The sequence below is a fragment of the Phlebotomus papatasi genome, chromosome 3 (assembly GCF_024763615.1).
Source record: "Phlebotomus papatasi isolate M1 chromosome 3, Ppap_2.1, whole genome shotgun sequence".
Taxonomy (NCBI): domain Eukaryota; kingdom Metazoa; phylum Arthropoda; class Insecta; order Diptera; family Psychodidae; genus Phlebotomus; species Phlebotomus papatasi.
In genome coordinates, this window is record NC_077224.1 from 27,638,538 (window position 1) to 27,655,616 (window position 17,079).

Consider the following 17,079-nt stretch of genomic DNA (forward strand, 5'->3'; position numbering starts at 1 on the left):
AATATTCAAAAAACAAAACCAGATCTGGGATATCCTGGAGGAAGGTCCAGGAATCCTTTGAGCACAGAAAATATCTGAAGTGTTTTTGACATAATATTCAAAAAAAAATCCCAGAAGATCTGGGATTTCCTGGAGGAAGCAGGTGATTAGTGCTGACCAAGTTGGCTTCTTGAGGAGATTGAACAAAATATATAACCAAATTCTAAGAATCTGGGATTTTCTGGAGGAAACAGGAGAGATGTGTCTTGACTTGGATTTTGATCTTGGGTGTCTTTTCATTCATGAACAAGGAAAATCCAGCAGTTTTCTATGATGTTTTGAAGTAAGAAGATTCCTGACCATTAAAAAATATTGAAGGAAATATCAAATCAATTTGATATTTAGAACTTCTTTGAAATTTTATTTCAATGTGACTTTGAAATTTTTTATTGACATAATTTGGCCTAGTTTGTAGCCATTCAAAATAATGAAACAAAATATTGAATAAAATGTTCCATATTGAAACTAATATTTCAATATATACCTACACACTGGACAATTTTCTTCAATATTGAAACATTTATGTCAATAAATCTTTGCAATGTGGAGGCAATCCTTGTCAATATTTGATATTGAAAAGAAATATTTCAATAAATTATGTCTAATGTATAGCTATAGCTTTAATCTCAGTGTTTGTGATTTCCCTCCAAAGCCTTATCTAGGCTATCTATTTTATCGAACATTTCGATTGGGGATTTCAAATGGCATTGATTACATTGTTGCATGTGCAATGCGAAGGCCTTTTCCTCGGAGAAGGTTTCCAGGCATAGATGGCATGTGAGATGAGATGGTTGCTGATCATCATGAGAGTTCATGTGAGTGGTCAGTGAGCGCCAGGAACGAAGGATCTTGTTGCAAATGGTACACGAGATCTTGGTCTTATTTGAAGAGTGATTGGCCATATGACGTCGAAGGACGCGTTTGGTGAAGAAACTCTTTTCACACTCCGGCTCAGGGCATTTGAAAGGTCTCTCAAAGGTATGCCGTACCCTCACATGATCATCTCTCTTGGAGGAATGAGAGAAGGTTTGCTGACAAACCGGGCAAGGATGATTGAGAGTCTGCTGTTGGAGTTTGCACTTGCTCTCGTGTAGGCGCTTCCGAAAGTACGAGATGAAGATATCCTCGCAGTAACGGCACTTGAAAGATTTACTCTTGGTATGTGTGTAGGACATGTGACTCTGAAGGTTGCACAGTGTCCTGTAAGATCGTCCACATTCACTACAGATAAAAGGTCGCACAGTAGGATCCTCCTGATCTGCCTCATGACGCTTCAAATGGGCCTTCATGCTCTCTGCCTTCAGCATCTTCCCACAGAGATTGCATAGTTGATGAGTAGTTGAGTCTGGAAGGGATTCTTCTGTGTTCAGTTTTTCTTGTGATACTTTGAGAGAATCTTTCACATCAGGAGAAATTTCAGGGATTTTCAGAGAGGTGAAATATTCTTCCGTTTTGAGGCAAAGTAGCTGGAATTTGTATGCTCGTGTGAGTTCTGTGATGCAACGCTCACAGATTTTCATTGATGAGAGTCCATGAGATTCCAATGGTTTTCCTATCAGTGCTACATACATTTTCTGGAACTTTTGTTTCAAGGATTTCATCTTAACGTCATTTTCTAAGCAAATCCTGCAAGATTGTCTGATTCTCTGCAACTTTTCCGTTTTATTTAAGATTTTTCCACATATTTGGTCTTCAGTGACTTCAGTAAATTTTCCTGGAATTTGGGCATACTGCTTCTGACCAAAAATTCCTTTCACATGATTATCCAAGGATTCCATTGAATATCCGAAACTGCTCATTCGACTTGAAGAATATTTAATGGAGAGTTTCTTCTTCAATTTGAATTTGTTGGATGCCCAAATCTACGAGATAGAATTTTAATTAACTTTTTACGGCGTTATCACACTTGCACATTAAAATTTTAATGTGATTCACATTAATTGTCGCTTGTGAGCGTCCAAATATGTTATTTGTGTCTTTGAGTCACTTAATATTTGGGGTTTTTCTATTTATTAATAAAGAAATGAACTTGGCCTGCAAAAATAAGTTTAAATTTACCAAAAGCATAAATATTTTTCACATTAAAAAATTAAAGAGAAAATCGCATTAATTTTTCGCATTAATGCTATAAATCAATTTATATTAAATTTTGCGGGTCAAGTCGACGTTTTTATCAACAAGTAGATCAAATTTTGAATATAAAATGATTCAAACATACAAATTACACATTTGGACTCTCACCAGCGACAATTAATGTGAATCATATTAAAATTTTAATGTGCAAATGTGATAATAATAATAATAATAATAATTTATTTCTCTTTTATCATATGATAACTATGATGATTTATATTACTACAGCTTGCCAAAATATGTATTTACATGTTTTTATTAAGCGTTCTCAGGCCACATTTGACCCTTTATCTCACCCCCCCTACACCTTCAAGTTACAGCGTAAAGATTGGGTTAATTTTTTTTCAAATATTTCCGTTGTTTTTCAAACACCCATTGAGTATTCATTATTGTTCACAGATGGCGTTTCGACAGGGTTGCAATTAGGGGTTACAACATTTTTGAATCAGTTTAATTTTGATATATTATTTTTTTCTTTTTTATTCCTCGATTTAGTTTATAAAAATTCTAAAATTCATCGTAGTCACCGCTTTTGCTAATAACCCAGAACGACCAAAACTGTATATAAAATAGCCTCATCGCTAATGGGTTATTCTATGAATTAAGGACGTTAACGTAATATAATATAATTTTGTTGTATTTTTTTTTTAAATTCTGTATTCACCGCCATCTTAGCTTTGTCAATTAACCTTGAGAGAAAAACGGAGAAACACTCCATCACAGGTTTAATATTCCAAAGCAACATAAAAATGTTTGTGTATACAGTAAATCGAAGAAAAAAAAACAAAGAAAAAATGCATAATAGATATTGATCTGACAATATTGCGTGATTTAAGCATTCTGAGGAGGATATGAATAGCTAGTTTTATTTTTATCCTATGATCGTTTCGTCACACAAATCAACTGCATCAATAATTTACATCAAGATTTTCATATCAATAGGGCTTATTTTCTGATGTTTCTGTCTCTTTTTCGAGACACCATTTACATTAATATTAACATAACCAACAAACAATAAAACCTTAGATATTTGAGAAAATATTGCAAATAGGAATAAAGAATTCATGAAAAAAAAATAAAATGAAAATCGTGATCTTACTTGCTAGCTCCTGCTTTCTCGAGGTATATCAATTTTTACCTGAATATTCTTGGCCGTATCAATACTCTTTTCCAAGTTCTGAATGCTCATCTCAAAGAACCTGGTTTTCTCTGTATGTACAACTATCTTCCAGCCAGGCCACTCGATTGTCTGCATAGCCTTAGTGCTCTTAATGCTCTGGGATATGAACTGATTGGCCAGAAATTTAAAGATTCAATTCAATTTTAATTTAATTCAATTTATTTTCATCTCATACCCCCTTTCCCGTGCGTCCATCGCCGTCTTAGCGTTGATTCCAGCCTCCAGGACTAAACGATGGAAATGTCCCTTCGCAGGCTGTATGTTACTTGTTACAATATCATTGTTACAATTGCTGTGGGAATATGCCAGACAGAATTGAGAGGGGAAGAAAAGCCACTTTTGAGTCAAAGGCTGTTTGGAACTACTCGTTATTCTGAAAAGCATCTCCCATATTATAATACATCAACTGAGCTCTATTCAGATACTCAATAGAACTCTTCTAGAGCGACAGCTCTAAAAAAAAGTGCCCATCCATCCCAGTCCTTACCGTTTAAACCCATCCGCACTTGGAGGTTGATGGCATCAACCTTCAACCCGAACTACTGCATCCCATACGTCCAAGCACGTTCAGCCATTGTCAGGGAAATGTGCAAATACCTTACATCTAACCGACTCCCTTGGGGATGGACCAGACACATTCTTCTTCTTGTAGTGCTAGTAGTGTGTAGACTCGTACTACAGCAGCTTCAAAGAACTTCCGCAATCTCCGCACCAGTAGGTACAGTAGCCACGGTAGCACTGATAGTCTTTATGGTGAACTTTGGCTACTTTTTCTCAATATTTTCCAAAACGACGCCACGGCAGGGTTTCTTCACAAAAAATTTCTCAGTATAAAGCATTTCTCACGAGGATCTTTTGCGCCGCATGTTGTAGCGTAAAATCCATTTTCATCACGTGTTACCACTAGATCCAAAGAATGGCTCTTTATCGTGACATGATAGAAGAGAAAATATCACTTTTAAGTATTTCTGATTGTTTCTTTCGGTCAAAGATGAGATATTGTAAAGCAATCACACTATTTTCATTGAAAATATCCATGAAGTGAGGTGGTTCTCCAAAGTGAAGTTCCTGTTTTAAAATCTTGCAATTTCCCATACTCACATACTCACATACTCCCATACAATCTCACATACTCATCTTTCGGATTTAAAATCCTTTAAAGTGAGTAAGTCTATGGAGTTTCTGTCGTTCAGATATTTTGGAATTGAAAAACCGCAACTCCTCTCGCACTCTTTTCTCTGCGAATAATTTTACAGCAGGTTCAAGGAATCTCAAGAAGTGTGTGTCTTGCTCGATGAAGTGTGTCAGATTTTGTGTAGTGGGGTAGTTCTTGAAACTTTGCATTATGTAGGTAACACAAGCGTCCTCCTTGTATGTCTTCAGGAAATGGGCTTGGCCAATTTGCTTCACTCTCTGGCAAAAATATTTGTTTCCAAAAGCACATACATCATCGAGGAGTTTTATGACGAATAAAGAATTCGTTTCACGAAAGCTGACACAAACTTCACAGTCCAATTTCACTTTGGATACCAACATATCTGCTGTAAGATGAACTGCGAGCACCTCTTCCCCAAAGACGTCTTCATCGGAAGGTTCAGCAATGGGTTCTAGATCGACATCGTACGGCTCAGATTGACCATTGCGCTCAACCTATTCGCGTTAAAAAAAGCTTTTAAATAACTTGATTACGCATATTTCAGTACAAAACAAGGCTATAGGACCAAATCGTTTCAGGTTGTTTAAAATGTAAATAATATATAAAAAACTGGCATGGCCTCTAATATGAAAGCAACTTAAAAGGAATAGTTTGAACATCATTTTAATGGAAACGGTTTGATTTGAGGAGTACTTTATTGTTCCAAAACTATATCTTTATATACAGATAATTGTACTAACCTAGAAAAACTTGTGATATGAGAAAAATTTAAAGAATGCATGATGAGGAAAGAGAGAAGAGAAAATTTAATGGCACAAGCTACGCACTTTAAAGAAGTGAAAGGTCAATTTTCAATCACCGTGAGGGGCTGATAAAGTATACTCTTTTTACTCACTAGCATTTATGAACGTTGGTAGTATATAATAATAAGAGCTTACAATTAGTAAAAATGCCGATAAAGATTTAATTAGTAATACATAAATAATATTGCCTTCATGATTAGGTTGGAACAACAAAACAAATATTTCACAAAAAGTTGAGGCATTAAAACAAGTGCATACCTTCATCTCGGCCTCAACATGCAGAGTTGGGATAACTCCTGACTGTGTTTTACAGTTGGTATTATCCAGCAGATTTCCCATCTGCACACATGTCAAAAGCCGCTTCAGGATGGCGCGAAATTGGTAGATCGTGGGATTCGTATTGCAGCCAAGCTTTGTTCGTATTTCTCCAAAAAAGAACTCAAGGTGGTCCTGGAGTAGCGGATATGTGAGAAACCCTCCCTGGGTAAATTCCCTCATTTTTATGCTGATAGCCGGGAGATTTCTCAAGCAGGCCCGCAACCCGATAAACCCAGTCTTTATTTGGGAATTCGAGATTGGCTGCAATTTCTGTGTTTTTCGTCCTTTATCGTGGGTCCAGACATGCAAATCTGTAAAATATGAGACTGCTTCTTCACAAAATTTTGTGATTTCTTCGCAGTTCCCATCCACGATAGGCGCCTTGTACCTGTAAATGATTTTTAGGAAAAATTTCATATATAATTGTTTACAAAAAGTCAAATGATTTAGAACCCAATAAATACTAATGACAACCCTGGGTGAAATGATAACTGTCGCATGTCGATGAATAGCTAGTGTCGAGTGTCTATTATAGGTGATCGAGGTAATCACTTGCATTTTTGTCGCTAGTGTCGATTAGTCACTAATTCATCAACACCTCTAGAGCTATTGATATGTATTTTTCAAGTGAAATTTACTTCACATAATGATACTAGAAATTCGATAGTGTCGAATCGATACTAGCGAGAGCTAAAGTTATCATTTCTCTCCTGAGTTACTTAAAAGTTATTTAAGTAGAAATAAAATTTTACCCTTTGTGCGTGCAGTTCTGCGTATTGAGAACGTCGAACGCTCCATTGCAAATTCGCAGAAATTTGGAGGTGGCTTCACTGCCTTCAAACTTACTCAAACGCAGTTCAACCCTGCAATAATCAATCGCATCTGCGACTGATTTACTTAGCACCTGTGCAGCTAGTTCGACATTCATAGAATTTTGGGAAAATGCGACGTGACTGTCTGTCAGCTTATTTCCTTTAAGACGAATGCCGGCACCACTGTTCTGCTGATATTCATGGAGGAGGCGTACATACTCGAACTTAATTTCTTGACCATCCCCGTCCACAAGCTGGTGATTAGCAAAGTGATTGCGAATCATCTTCACCATGTGGCACGGGTCCGGATGCACGAATATTTCTCTCGTAGTACAACCAACTCCATGGTTAATGGTGTAACATTCGCCGTCGTCTTTCCCAAGGTCGCAACCCAGTTTCTTTACTGCACTCAGGTTTACCGGAGCACCGTCAAAGGTAATGCCCAAAACTTTAACGCCGGTTTTCTCGGACAGAGTTATGGCTTCATAAATGAGCTGAGATTTTTCAGGAGCTGCCATTTTGCTAATTGGGAAGTATCCTATTGGGATCTTCCATTGCATGTCGATGGACACTAGCATAAAAACCAGCACCTGAGTCGCCTCGCCATTATCACCATCATTGATCGTGGCTTCACTATTCCCTTCGCAGGTATTTCCTAGAAATGGAAATCCATACACCTTACCGCCGATGATGTCGATATGGCGATGGATGTACATTTCATCAAAGAGCAACTGGCACCACACGAGTTGGTTTTGGCTAGCCACATAGTTGTGAAGAGATGTAAGGGCTTCGTCCGAAAATCCAGGTTGACAATCTATTACCCTTAGCCACCTCAAAATGGTAATTTCGCTGGGCAAAATATTCTCCAGCTCACTCCTCAAAAAGCGGTACGCTTTGGGAGAAATGAAGTGCAACTGAACGGCAAAGAATTTCAATTCCTCTTCATACTTTTCGTTGAAGAATTCTCTTTCCCCTCTTGCCAAAATGCGTTCAACAATTTGGCGGATAACCCCACTTAAGGATTCCAGAGAAAAAGATGTGTTGCAACGCTCACATACATTGACAGTGGATTTGCAGGAAGACGATTGCAATTTGGAGATTTTTTCATCGCGTCGTCTTATCTTCATATTAAGAGCCTGATTCTTTTTTTTCAAAACCATCACTTCCTCTTGCAACTTTTGTATTTCAGCTTTTAATTCCCTAATTGCAGCCTCTGAATGTGGTGGTTGGGGCTCTGTCTCTATGGACGATATTTGCAAATCTCTGTCAACTCTCCATTCGTCAGACATGTCATCATCAGTGTGAGGATCAATCAACCATTCAATTTCAGAATCATCATCATAATCGTAGTCGTTGACGACTAACACCTCTGATTCCATATTCATGGTACGGGTTTCTGGTTCATTGCCGACACTTTTATTAAGATTTTGAACCATCAAATTTTCTTCTAAGTCCTGCCTTTCACAGAAGTTAGTGTTGTGAGCAATCTCTGATCCAACAAGCGGGGTGGACATTTCCGTGTCATCATTTGATACCAGAGGTACATCAATATCCTCATGCGTAGCCGTCAAGTCCTATATAAAATTTATTTTAGGCTATTTCATTGCACAAGGTATTGCATTGACAATTTTAATAACCCTCTACTAGGTTCCCAACTAAGTTTTTAATCCTCAAGCATAAGACCGAAATAGATAAAATTGACTCAATGGCACTTTTTACCTCCAAGTCATAACCTCAACTGGGTCATTATATATTAGAAATAGTTTTGATACAGAAATGTAATATTAACTAAAGGTGTTTCCTGAATTATGAAGCCAATAAATTATAAGTTCTTGAAATTTTTGATATTTATTATAGTAATCGCTTGATACAGGGTTCAAATTACTTTAATGTCACGGTGATATTCAGGATATTCATATCTGACAGTCACATTCATGTATAAAGGAAAAGTTGAAATTAAAAGGAAGACATGTTTTGGGAAATTCTCGAACTAGTGATCTAGATGTTTTACGTAAAAAAAAAACTTTGGCATCATTTACCGATTTAAACTAATTTATTAAACCATCAAAAGGTCGCTTACAAAGCTTACAATTGAATTTCGAATAAAACAAATAATCGGTTCATAATCGGTAAAAACTAATTCATAACTGGTTGGAACTAGTTAACCTTTTAACAATTACCACGTATCAAAGAACGCATCAAAAACACAGTTTTGCAGCATTTAAATTTACATTTACTACGTTTATGTACATTTATTTTCAGAAGATATGTCAGTAAAACAAGAACTTAATGGACAAAAGTAATTTTAAATGAATACAAACTTTGTAATCACAGTAAATGTGATAGAAAAGATTTGACAAAAATTCCAATTCTTTTGAAACAAACCTAAAATAGCTCACCAATTAAAGTCAAGATGTATACTCCCTAGAATGCTCATAAACTTTCGCCTTAAGAAATGGTTATTAAGAATCATTAAACATATCAAAAGTAAAATCAATGATAAAATTAGATTAACTTATAGAGGTGTGATTCCTTCATTGCAAATTCGGATTGGGGCAAACTCGAGGGATATGTATATAAATATTACAAAGAAAAAATATTTGAGGAAACTATGAGTGCTTTATATTAAGTACAAATGGATGGAAAATCTTTTTAGATTTTAAACAGCAAAAAATTGTGTTTTGAAGTTATTTTTTTCGCAAATATCTTCTCGTTCTGAAAGAGTTACGTTGTAATTTTAATAGACATATACTTTTAATTAAAAGTGAATAATATTGCAACATTTAGAAAAAGGAAAAATATACAAACTTGATATATAAATAGAAAATAACTAACGTATAGAATTACAGATTTTTTGAGTAGTACAGAGAAGAAACTTTTCCTAAATTTATTCAAACTTTTTAAAGAATTTATTGCTTTAAAAAGTATAAATAATAAACGATCATAAATTTATGTAATAAAGGACAATTTTAGAGAAAGTGGTAATTTAATTTAATATATTTGTTTTTTTTTAAGTTTAACTCTCCTATAGAATTTGGTTCAAAAACAAACGAGAAGTAATAATTAAATTTGGCCAGTAAAATATTCAATTTAAGTTTAATTAAATCCAAAATCTATTAAAAGCATAGTCTAATTAATATAATTAACATCTAATATGGTTGCAGATGAATATCTTTCACTTAGATTTTTTGCTGACCAAATTTAATATTTTACTGTTCATTTGTACAATTCCATAAAGTAATGAGCGAAAAGCAAATGAAAACACCATGTCAATAATATATCGATTACTTTTTAGATTAGACCAACGAAAGTCCAAAAAATGAGCGACTTATACTGATCCTTATTATTATTATTATTAATAGAATTTATGGATTAATTAAATGGTGTATAAAGTTACTGTGTTGAAACTATCAAAGATGTAGTGCAAACATAAAATATCACTTTATTTTTTAAATTGCTTAATATCAAAGTTGGCAATGAATCCAATAGTGTCAACAGAGCTGGAAATAATTAGTTGTCACTGCTAGAGTCGCATTGTACTAACCTTAAACTATTTTATCATTTCTGTGACTTATAACCCTGCATTAAGAAAAAATATTACTTACTATTGGAAGAGCGGCTGGATCCAAGCAGTGGCGGTATTTGAAGCCCTGCTTGCGGACATTTGTCAGTTTTATATCTTCTGGTTTGAAGTGAAGGCTGCATACGTATTTATCATGCACGTCTGCAGCTGAGAGCTTAAGGCGATTAGCCCAGACTTTTTGAGTTTGGGGATTTCTCGGAAATCTAGAATTTTTTTTTGCAAAAAAACAAAATTAGAAAAACTGGTAAAAATAGGGTTCATGAGTATACTTATTTCTTATATCACTTCCATTATACTGTATTTAAACTCAATTTAATCAATTTAATGAATTGTGCAATTAAATAAAAAAAATTTATAATTTATAATCCCTTACTTTCTCTACAAGTCTAATTTGCAAACGCTCGGTTAGACCACGTTAACAATCTCCTTTATTACAAGCAGAACGATTAATTTTTTTGATAAAACATGTTTTTTTTTTTTTAATAATAATTTCAATAAAAAAAGTAAGATTTTGGCGAGAGATGTTCCCCTGATTCATCCCTGGCATAGCCGGCAAAAATGTTGCTCAGAAAAATTTTACAATTTTCCCATGAATTTTTCTTCATTATTAAAAGATCAGCAATTTATAGTTCTAAAGTCATAAAATCTCTAATTTAATGAGCTTTCCATTGGTGATAAAAACATAAATCACTGATCATATGGAGAAAGAAATGTGCCTATATTTACCTGTGGAATGTTACACGAAGAGGATTCCGATGGCGGGTGTTTCCACAATTTTTCACCACACACTTCATGTCTCTCACTTTTCACTACTCAGATAGCTGAGATATGCTCTACAGAGTCTTTGTACACTTTGCCACTGCACTTTATTGAATATTTTCCGGAGTTTTCCACAATAACTGCGTAAGCACATTCGAAGGAATTTATTCACGTGGGAGCTGTCAAAAGAGGTTTGCGGGTTTTGCCGCTAGATTCGCTAGTACTTCGCTTGTAGTTCTCCGCGAAACCGCTCGCGCCGCTTATACGCTGGATATTTGAATTCCCTATAGAGAATTTGCTAAAATAACGGTATTGATAGGGGGGTGCTTGAAGGTGTAGGGGGGGTGTCTGAAAAAAGGCATATGTAAAAACTAATGTCTTGCGCACTTTATTTATGCAGCTTAATTTCTGTACCCGTAGAAAATGTTGAAATTTAACATTTGAAAATAAACTTCTTTAAGGTCTCTACACATTGGGAGCAATTTTTGTCAAAAATTCCTTTTTTGAAGGAAATTCCCTGCAGCGTTGTAGGGGGAAACGTCAAATTTCTGTCAAAAACGCAATTTTTGACGAAAATTGCTCCCAATGTGTAGACGCCTTTACTATTTCAATTTTTACTGCTCCAACTGAACAGAGACGGCAGGTCCATTTAACCCACAAATGTTTTAGAAAGCTACTAAAGGAGATGGAAAAGCGTACTAGTGTTTCTAAATATTTTAATCTACTAGATAGAACTCTTCAAATGCATTTTAATTTCCATTTTTTAAACATAAATATTATCTGCAAAATAATTTGAGGTGTATTTTACATTTATGGCGTTGAAAAACTATTATAAGGAATAAATTGAGGTCATTGTATAAGGACGAAATAATGTTTAATAATTACATGTTCTGTAAGTCATATTCTAAAAGAATAAAAAATCCTCAGATGAGTTCAGTCATAAAACCGTTTAGATTGCGCTTAAAAATTCGCACAGCTCAATCTTAAAATGATTAAAATTTCGCTTAAAAACACGCATAGCTCAATCATAAAACGCTTATGATTGCGCTTAAAAATACGCACAGTTCTAACATAAAATAGTTAAGATTGCGCTTAATAACACGCACATCTTAATCATAAAACGATTAAGAATGCGCTTAAAAACATACACTGCTCAATCATACAACAGTTGAAATCTTTACCGTTTTATGATTGTGCTGTGCGTATTTTTAGGCGCAATCTCATCCATTTTACGATTCAGCTGTGCGTGTTCCTAAGCGCATTCTTAAACGTTTTACGATTAAGCTGTGTATATTTTTAAGCACAATATTCAGCGTTTTATGGTTGACCTGTGCGTGTTTTTAAGTTCAATCCCAACAGTTTTACGATGTAGCTGTGCGTGTTCTTAAACGCGTTCTTAACCGTTTTAAGATTGAGCTGTGCGTAATTTTAAGCCCAATTTAAACCATTTCGTGATTGAGCTGCGTGTTTTTTTTTTTACACACAACTTAGGTCGTTCATTCTGAGGCACTTAGGATTTGATGTATAATATTAACCTTTTTTACGCTTAAGGTGTGCGCATTTTTTTAAATCAATCTGTCGAAATTTAAGCTTGGGTGTTCAGTGTCTAAAACTAACCGGAAAAGTTGATATAATTAATCCTGCAAAGCCTCTAAAATTAAGTCTTAAGTTTCTAAAATCAATCCAGAAAGTTTCTTGATTTGATTCTGTAAAAATTTTTATAAACAATCGTACAATTTCTGAAAATCAATCCTAAATGTACTAGAACACAGGCTGCACTTATAGATAGCTTTAAGTAATGCTTTCTTATCAGGGAAAGATTTAAATCATAAAAATATCATAAAAATTAAAATATCAATTGTCACATTTTACAAAGGAAGTGAAAAATAAAAAAAATGTTTTTAAATTTCAAATACTCTCTGAAATAAGATTAGTTTTTATTAAATGTTGAATTCAACTATTTCAAAATTAACAGATATTGTTTAATTTCTTTTTAAATCGTATGCAATCCGTCGACTGGTTTTAACTTTATCTATTATTGGTTCAAAATTAAAGGATATCAAATGTATTTTAAATTAATGATATATATTTTTATGATATTTTTAATTAATGATTACTGGCGACAGATATCCTAATGAGAAGTAAATTTCCAATAGTTGAAGGTTTTTATGTCAAATACTCTTATTTGGGTTAAAAAATGAATTAAATAAATGCATATTTTTCCTGCATATATTAAGATTTTTCGTGCATTTTTATGTCGCATAATTCGAAGATTTTTTTTTGCATATTTTGGCCAGATCTAGTGATAACATAGAATGGCTTTTAGAGATTAGAAATTTCTCACCTTCTTCCATTCTGTGGTTGTACGTCTCGGAGGTCCTAGATTATTAAGTTCTTGTGTGAGTTTCTTCCAAAGATTTCGAATACCAGCATTATTTCTTTTCCCTTTGTCACTGTTTTTATTCAGAAGATTCAAATTGGTGGTCATAAATTCAAATAGATGCTTCAACTGGTCAGGAGAAGATCGTTCTCTATTTGAATTAGAATTATAAGACACTGTACTATACTTGATATTATTCTCATCTTGAAAGGTTTGCGGATTAATTTTGCAGGATATTGTGTCACCTGGAATGCTCAAGGATTCTAAACTGTATTCAGACATTTCCTGAACCCTTAAGGAAATCCTGGTTTATCTGAAACCCTCAAAGTATTTCTCTAATAATTACTGAGATCCTGAGGTAAATAATAAGCAACTTCTTTCACTTTCTTGAAATCTTGTGATCCCAGTGTGTCCAGTTCTCCTGAGAATTCCTTTCAATTTATCGGATTTGCAGTGTTTCTGGATACTTAGTCGGTCTTTTTATATGCAACAGCTGCAACTGCTTCTAAGTTCTAAGTCGAAAGATTCACACTGACAAGGTAAATCCGAATCAATGCTTTGCAGAGATATAACTTTGGAACTATTTTATTCACAATTGATAAATTTAAGAGCTGTTTGTGCAAGTGAAAAGAAGAAAAATCCCGGAAAAACTTTTGCTCTGAAAAATCGATAAGCTCTGACAACAAATATTTCCCCAACTTCTAACATGCAGCAGTCAAGGTATTTTCCCCTTCAAGTACAAGGTGTGCAAAATGAAGTGATACTAATGATAAAGGAGCGTATTGTATAAAAGTTGAATGCGTGACAATTGGTTTTAAAATTTAAGTTAAAATATCCTAGAATTCTCTCACACGTGTTTCATTTTAATAAAATTCAAAATATACCTAATATAGTGCAATATCGAGAATAGCACGGCTAATATCTCATTCAAGGGGGAAATATTAGGGTCGGAAGTGGTGTACAGGTGAAAATGAAGTACTTGGAAGTCTTTGGAAGTGGGAGTACTCGTATATAAAGTCTTTTCTGTCTAATTCCGTATTTTTCAGACTACGTTACTTTTAGTTGAGATTTTTAATTCGGGCGGCAAACTGAAAAGGTTTGTTGAAATTTTCAAGCTCGATTATGACAATAAATGGAGCAAATACGCTTAAATTTATTATAGCTTAATTTGTGTCGTAATTTTTCCGAGGAAAATATTCAGTTGAATAATAATTTCCTTTAATTTTTACAGGAATTTCAAATTCATTTAATGGCTCGCAAATAATGACATAGCTATTGCAGTTGACTTTGAATAAATTTGATATAATTTTTTTTCTAATTTATCTTAAATGCATAAGGATGATTGCATAAATTCGTGGGACTTTTTCTCGAATATCGTTAAGGGGTGTCCCATAGGTCACCTCCACGATTTTTGTTCACCTTTTTGCATATACTGGAAAGGTTTTATTGTATTTCATCTCTTCAATGCCAAAAGTATTCGTCGAAAAAGTCGATTTATGCTTTTAAGGACTTTTACCAAATGAAGGACGAAAAGATGCGTTTGCAATATTTTATATTAGACTAATTTTGGAAAGGTCAATGATAGTTAGTTATTCTAATTTCACTATCAGTGCACCTTTTTATTTATGTCGACAATAAAAATGGAAAATAAATTATTTTTTGCGAACAAGTAATACGCTCTGTTTCACTTGTTCCTCGGATCGGCACGCTTGTGTTCGTGGAAAATTGCGCTCAGAAAGAACTATTTACCAGTAAGAATTTCATTAAGTTAGACAATTTTAGAAGTTTTCTTGTGAATATACAGTACACAGTGTAAGGGTGACGAAAAAGCTTCATTGAAGCCTTGTAGAGTGATTTGGATGCCATGAAAGCAGAAAAATTCTCAACAAAAACGTCTGCCGATCCGTGGCTCACCCTCTTCCGATCCGTGGAACGAACTGCATCCTTGCATTTAAATTTAAACCGATATATTAGTAATTTTCTTAAATAAAAAATGTGTAAATACACGGAAATAGTTAAATGGATCACTAATGTATCAATTGTATTACCAAACAGTATTTTGGCTCTCATATTTTCTGCTAAATATGGAACATATCTCTTAACTTCCGATCCGTGGTAAACTTCCCTTATATTGCGATGAAGAACCTTTTCTGGATCGATTGTCGACAGGTGGTGAGAAATTGATCTAATATTACTATAGCGAAAAAGTCCATAAAAAATAACCAAGCTTATTGTAAAAATTGATTATTAAATCATCAAAAACCGTTTCATTCAATTTTAAAGAATTTTGACACCAGAGTGAGAATCAAGCTTAATAAAATGTGAAGATACGTGCGTTAAGTGCTGAATTAGTAGTTGCATTCGTACTTTTAAACTCTTTGCAAACTTTTCAGCACAGTTTCAATAATTACAAACGAAATTACGTTTTTTTTTTAGAGATTCTATTTTCGAAAAGTAGCTTTACTCGTCTCTTAGGAAAAATCAAAATATGTTGATACCCTTTCACCTAGCGCTAGAAAATCAAAATATAAGAAAAATTTTAAAAAATATGTGTAAAAGTTAATTTCTCGAGATTTTTTAAAAGTTTTCCTAATTAGATTGTTCATCAGATTAAATAAATTACTGATTTCTAAGTATGAGAAGTGTATGAAGTATAAGAAGTGCTGGAAGTATTGCCACATTTTCGAGAGTGTTGTGAGAGTTTGGAAGTGCGAAGGACTCTTCCATACAAATCGTGGAAGTGCTTGGAAGTAGTGTACACATTTTCACCTAAATATCCCCCCCTTGGTCTCATTCTAACTTTCGAATTTTTTTTATTAAATTGAATTGGAGAAAAACTTATTTTATAACGACTGTATAGCGATCTTAAGACTAAAACTAGAGGTAAAGGATGTTTCCTGAATTACAAGATAAAAAAAATTGAGTCTTTTATTGCATAAATCGATAAATAAACTAGAATATTGCCATAGAAATTTCAGAAGTCAATTCAGGGTATTTTCGAAAATCCAGGGACGAAGCCAAAGGGGTGCCGAGTGGATATGCAAGTGCTTTAGCGAACATCCAAAAAAAAATTGAAGGGGATAATTTATTCTTCTCATTTTAGCTGAGATTCTTTATTTTACAATATCAGCTTTTGTAGTCACAGGGAAATCCGACCTCGTCAGATCGGGCACAAATTTTGGATGTAAGTTTTTAACAAAACTTTGTCTTGGTCTGATCATGCAACCTCAATTTGTCGAAAAATTAACTACCGTCGTTGCGGGTGACTTTGCACTCGGGGGGTGACTTTGCACTCTGCTGTCCGTAAGACTTTCACAAATTCTAGCACTTATTGATGGTCTTCGCCGATCCGGTCTACCATGTCAAAGTATATAGGGATATGTTAAGTACCAAGTAAGGTACAATGATCCTCAAAAGGATTCTTGTAGTTTCAGTAATAGTCAATGAAATCCTACTATAGGTATTTTGTCAAAAAACGGCTCCGTGAAAAAGTTATCTGAAGGTGCAATTCCGAAATCGATTTCAGAGTAGTAAATTGCCCAAATCCAATCTAAATTTATCTGGCTAGAATAATCCACTTCGATTTTGTGGATTATTTCTATTTAAATATTTTTTTTCTCTATTATCTTCCTAAAAACGCATGATTTATGTTATAAAATTCATATAATGGTCTTTCTAAAGCTTTATTGTAGAAGTATTTGGTTAAAAATTATCCAATTTTGTGGGAACTTAAGATAAAATGACCGAGATCTACAAGATGGTATGGTCGCCATCTTGATTTGACGTTTCTGTCCGCCATTTTGAATAACTGTCAAAACAAAAATCTCATCCGATTGAGCTGAAATTTTAGTATGTTCTAGCTGATGTCAAGGCCTTTTCAAAACATATATAAAATCCGACCTAGGTCAAGCGATTG

At 34.2% G+C, this 17,079-nt stretch overlaps 1 protein-coding gene across 1 annotated transcript; it reads right to left on the reverse strand.

The window, feature by feature from the left end:
* Window positions 1-372: 372 nt before the first annotated feature.
* LOC129807441 (zinc finger protein 660-like) lies at window positions 373-13,817 on the reverse strand. The gene is made up of 2 exons (XM_055856704.1): window positions 13,128-13,817; window positions 373-1,901 (listed from the first exon to the last, which is right to left on the reverse strand). Exons 1-2 carry the CDS (start codon window positions 13,443-13,445, stop codon window positions 666-668), a joined length of 1,554 nt encoding a protein of 517 aa, XP_055712679.1. The 5' UTR covers window positions 13,446-13,817; the 3' UTR covers window positions 373-665.
* Window positions 13,818-17,079: the final 3,262 nt, after the last annotated feature.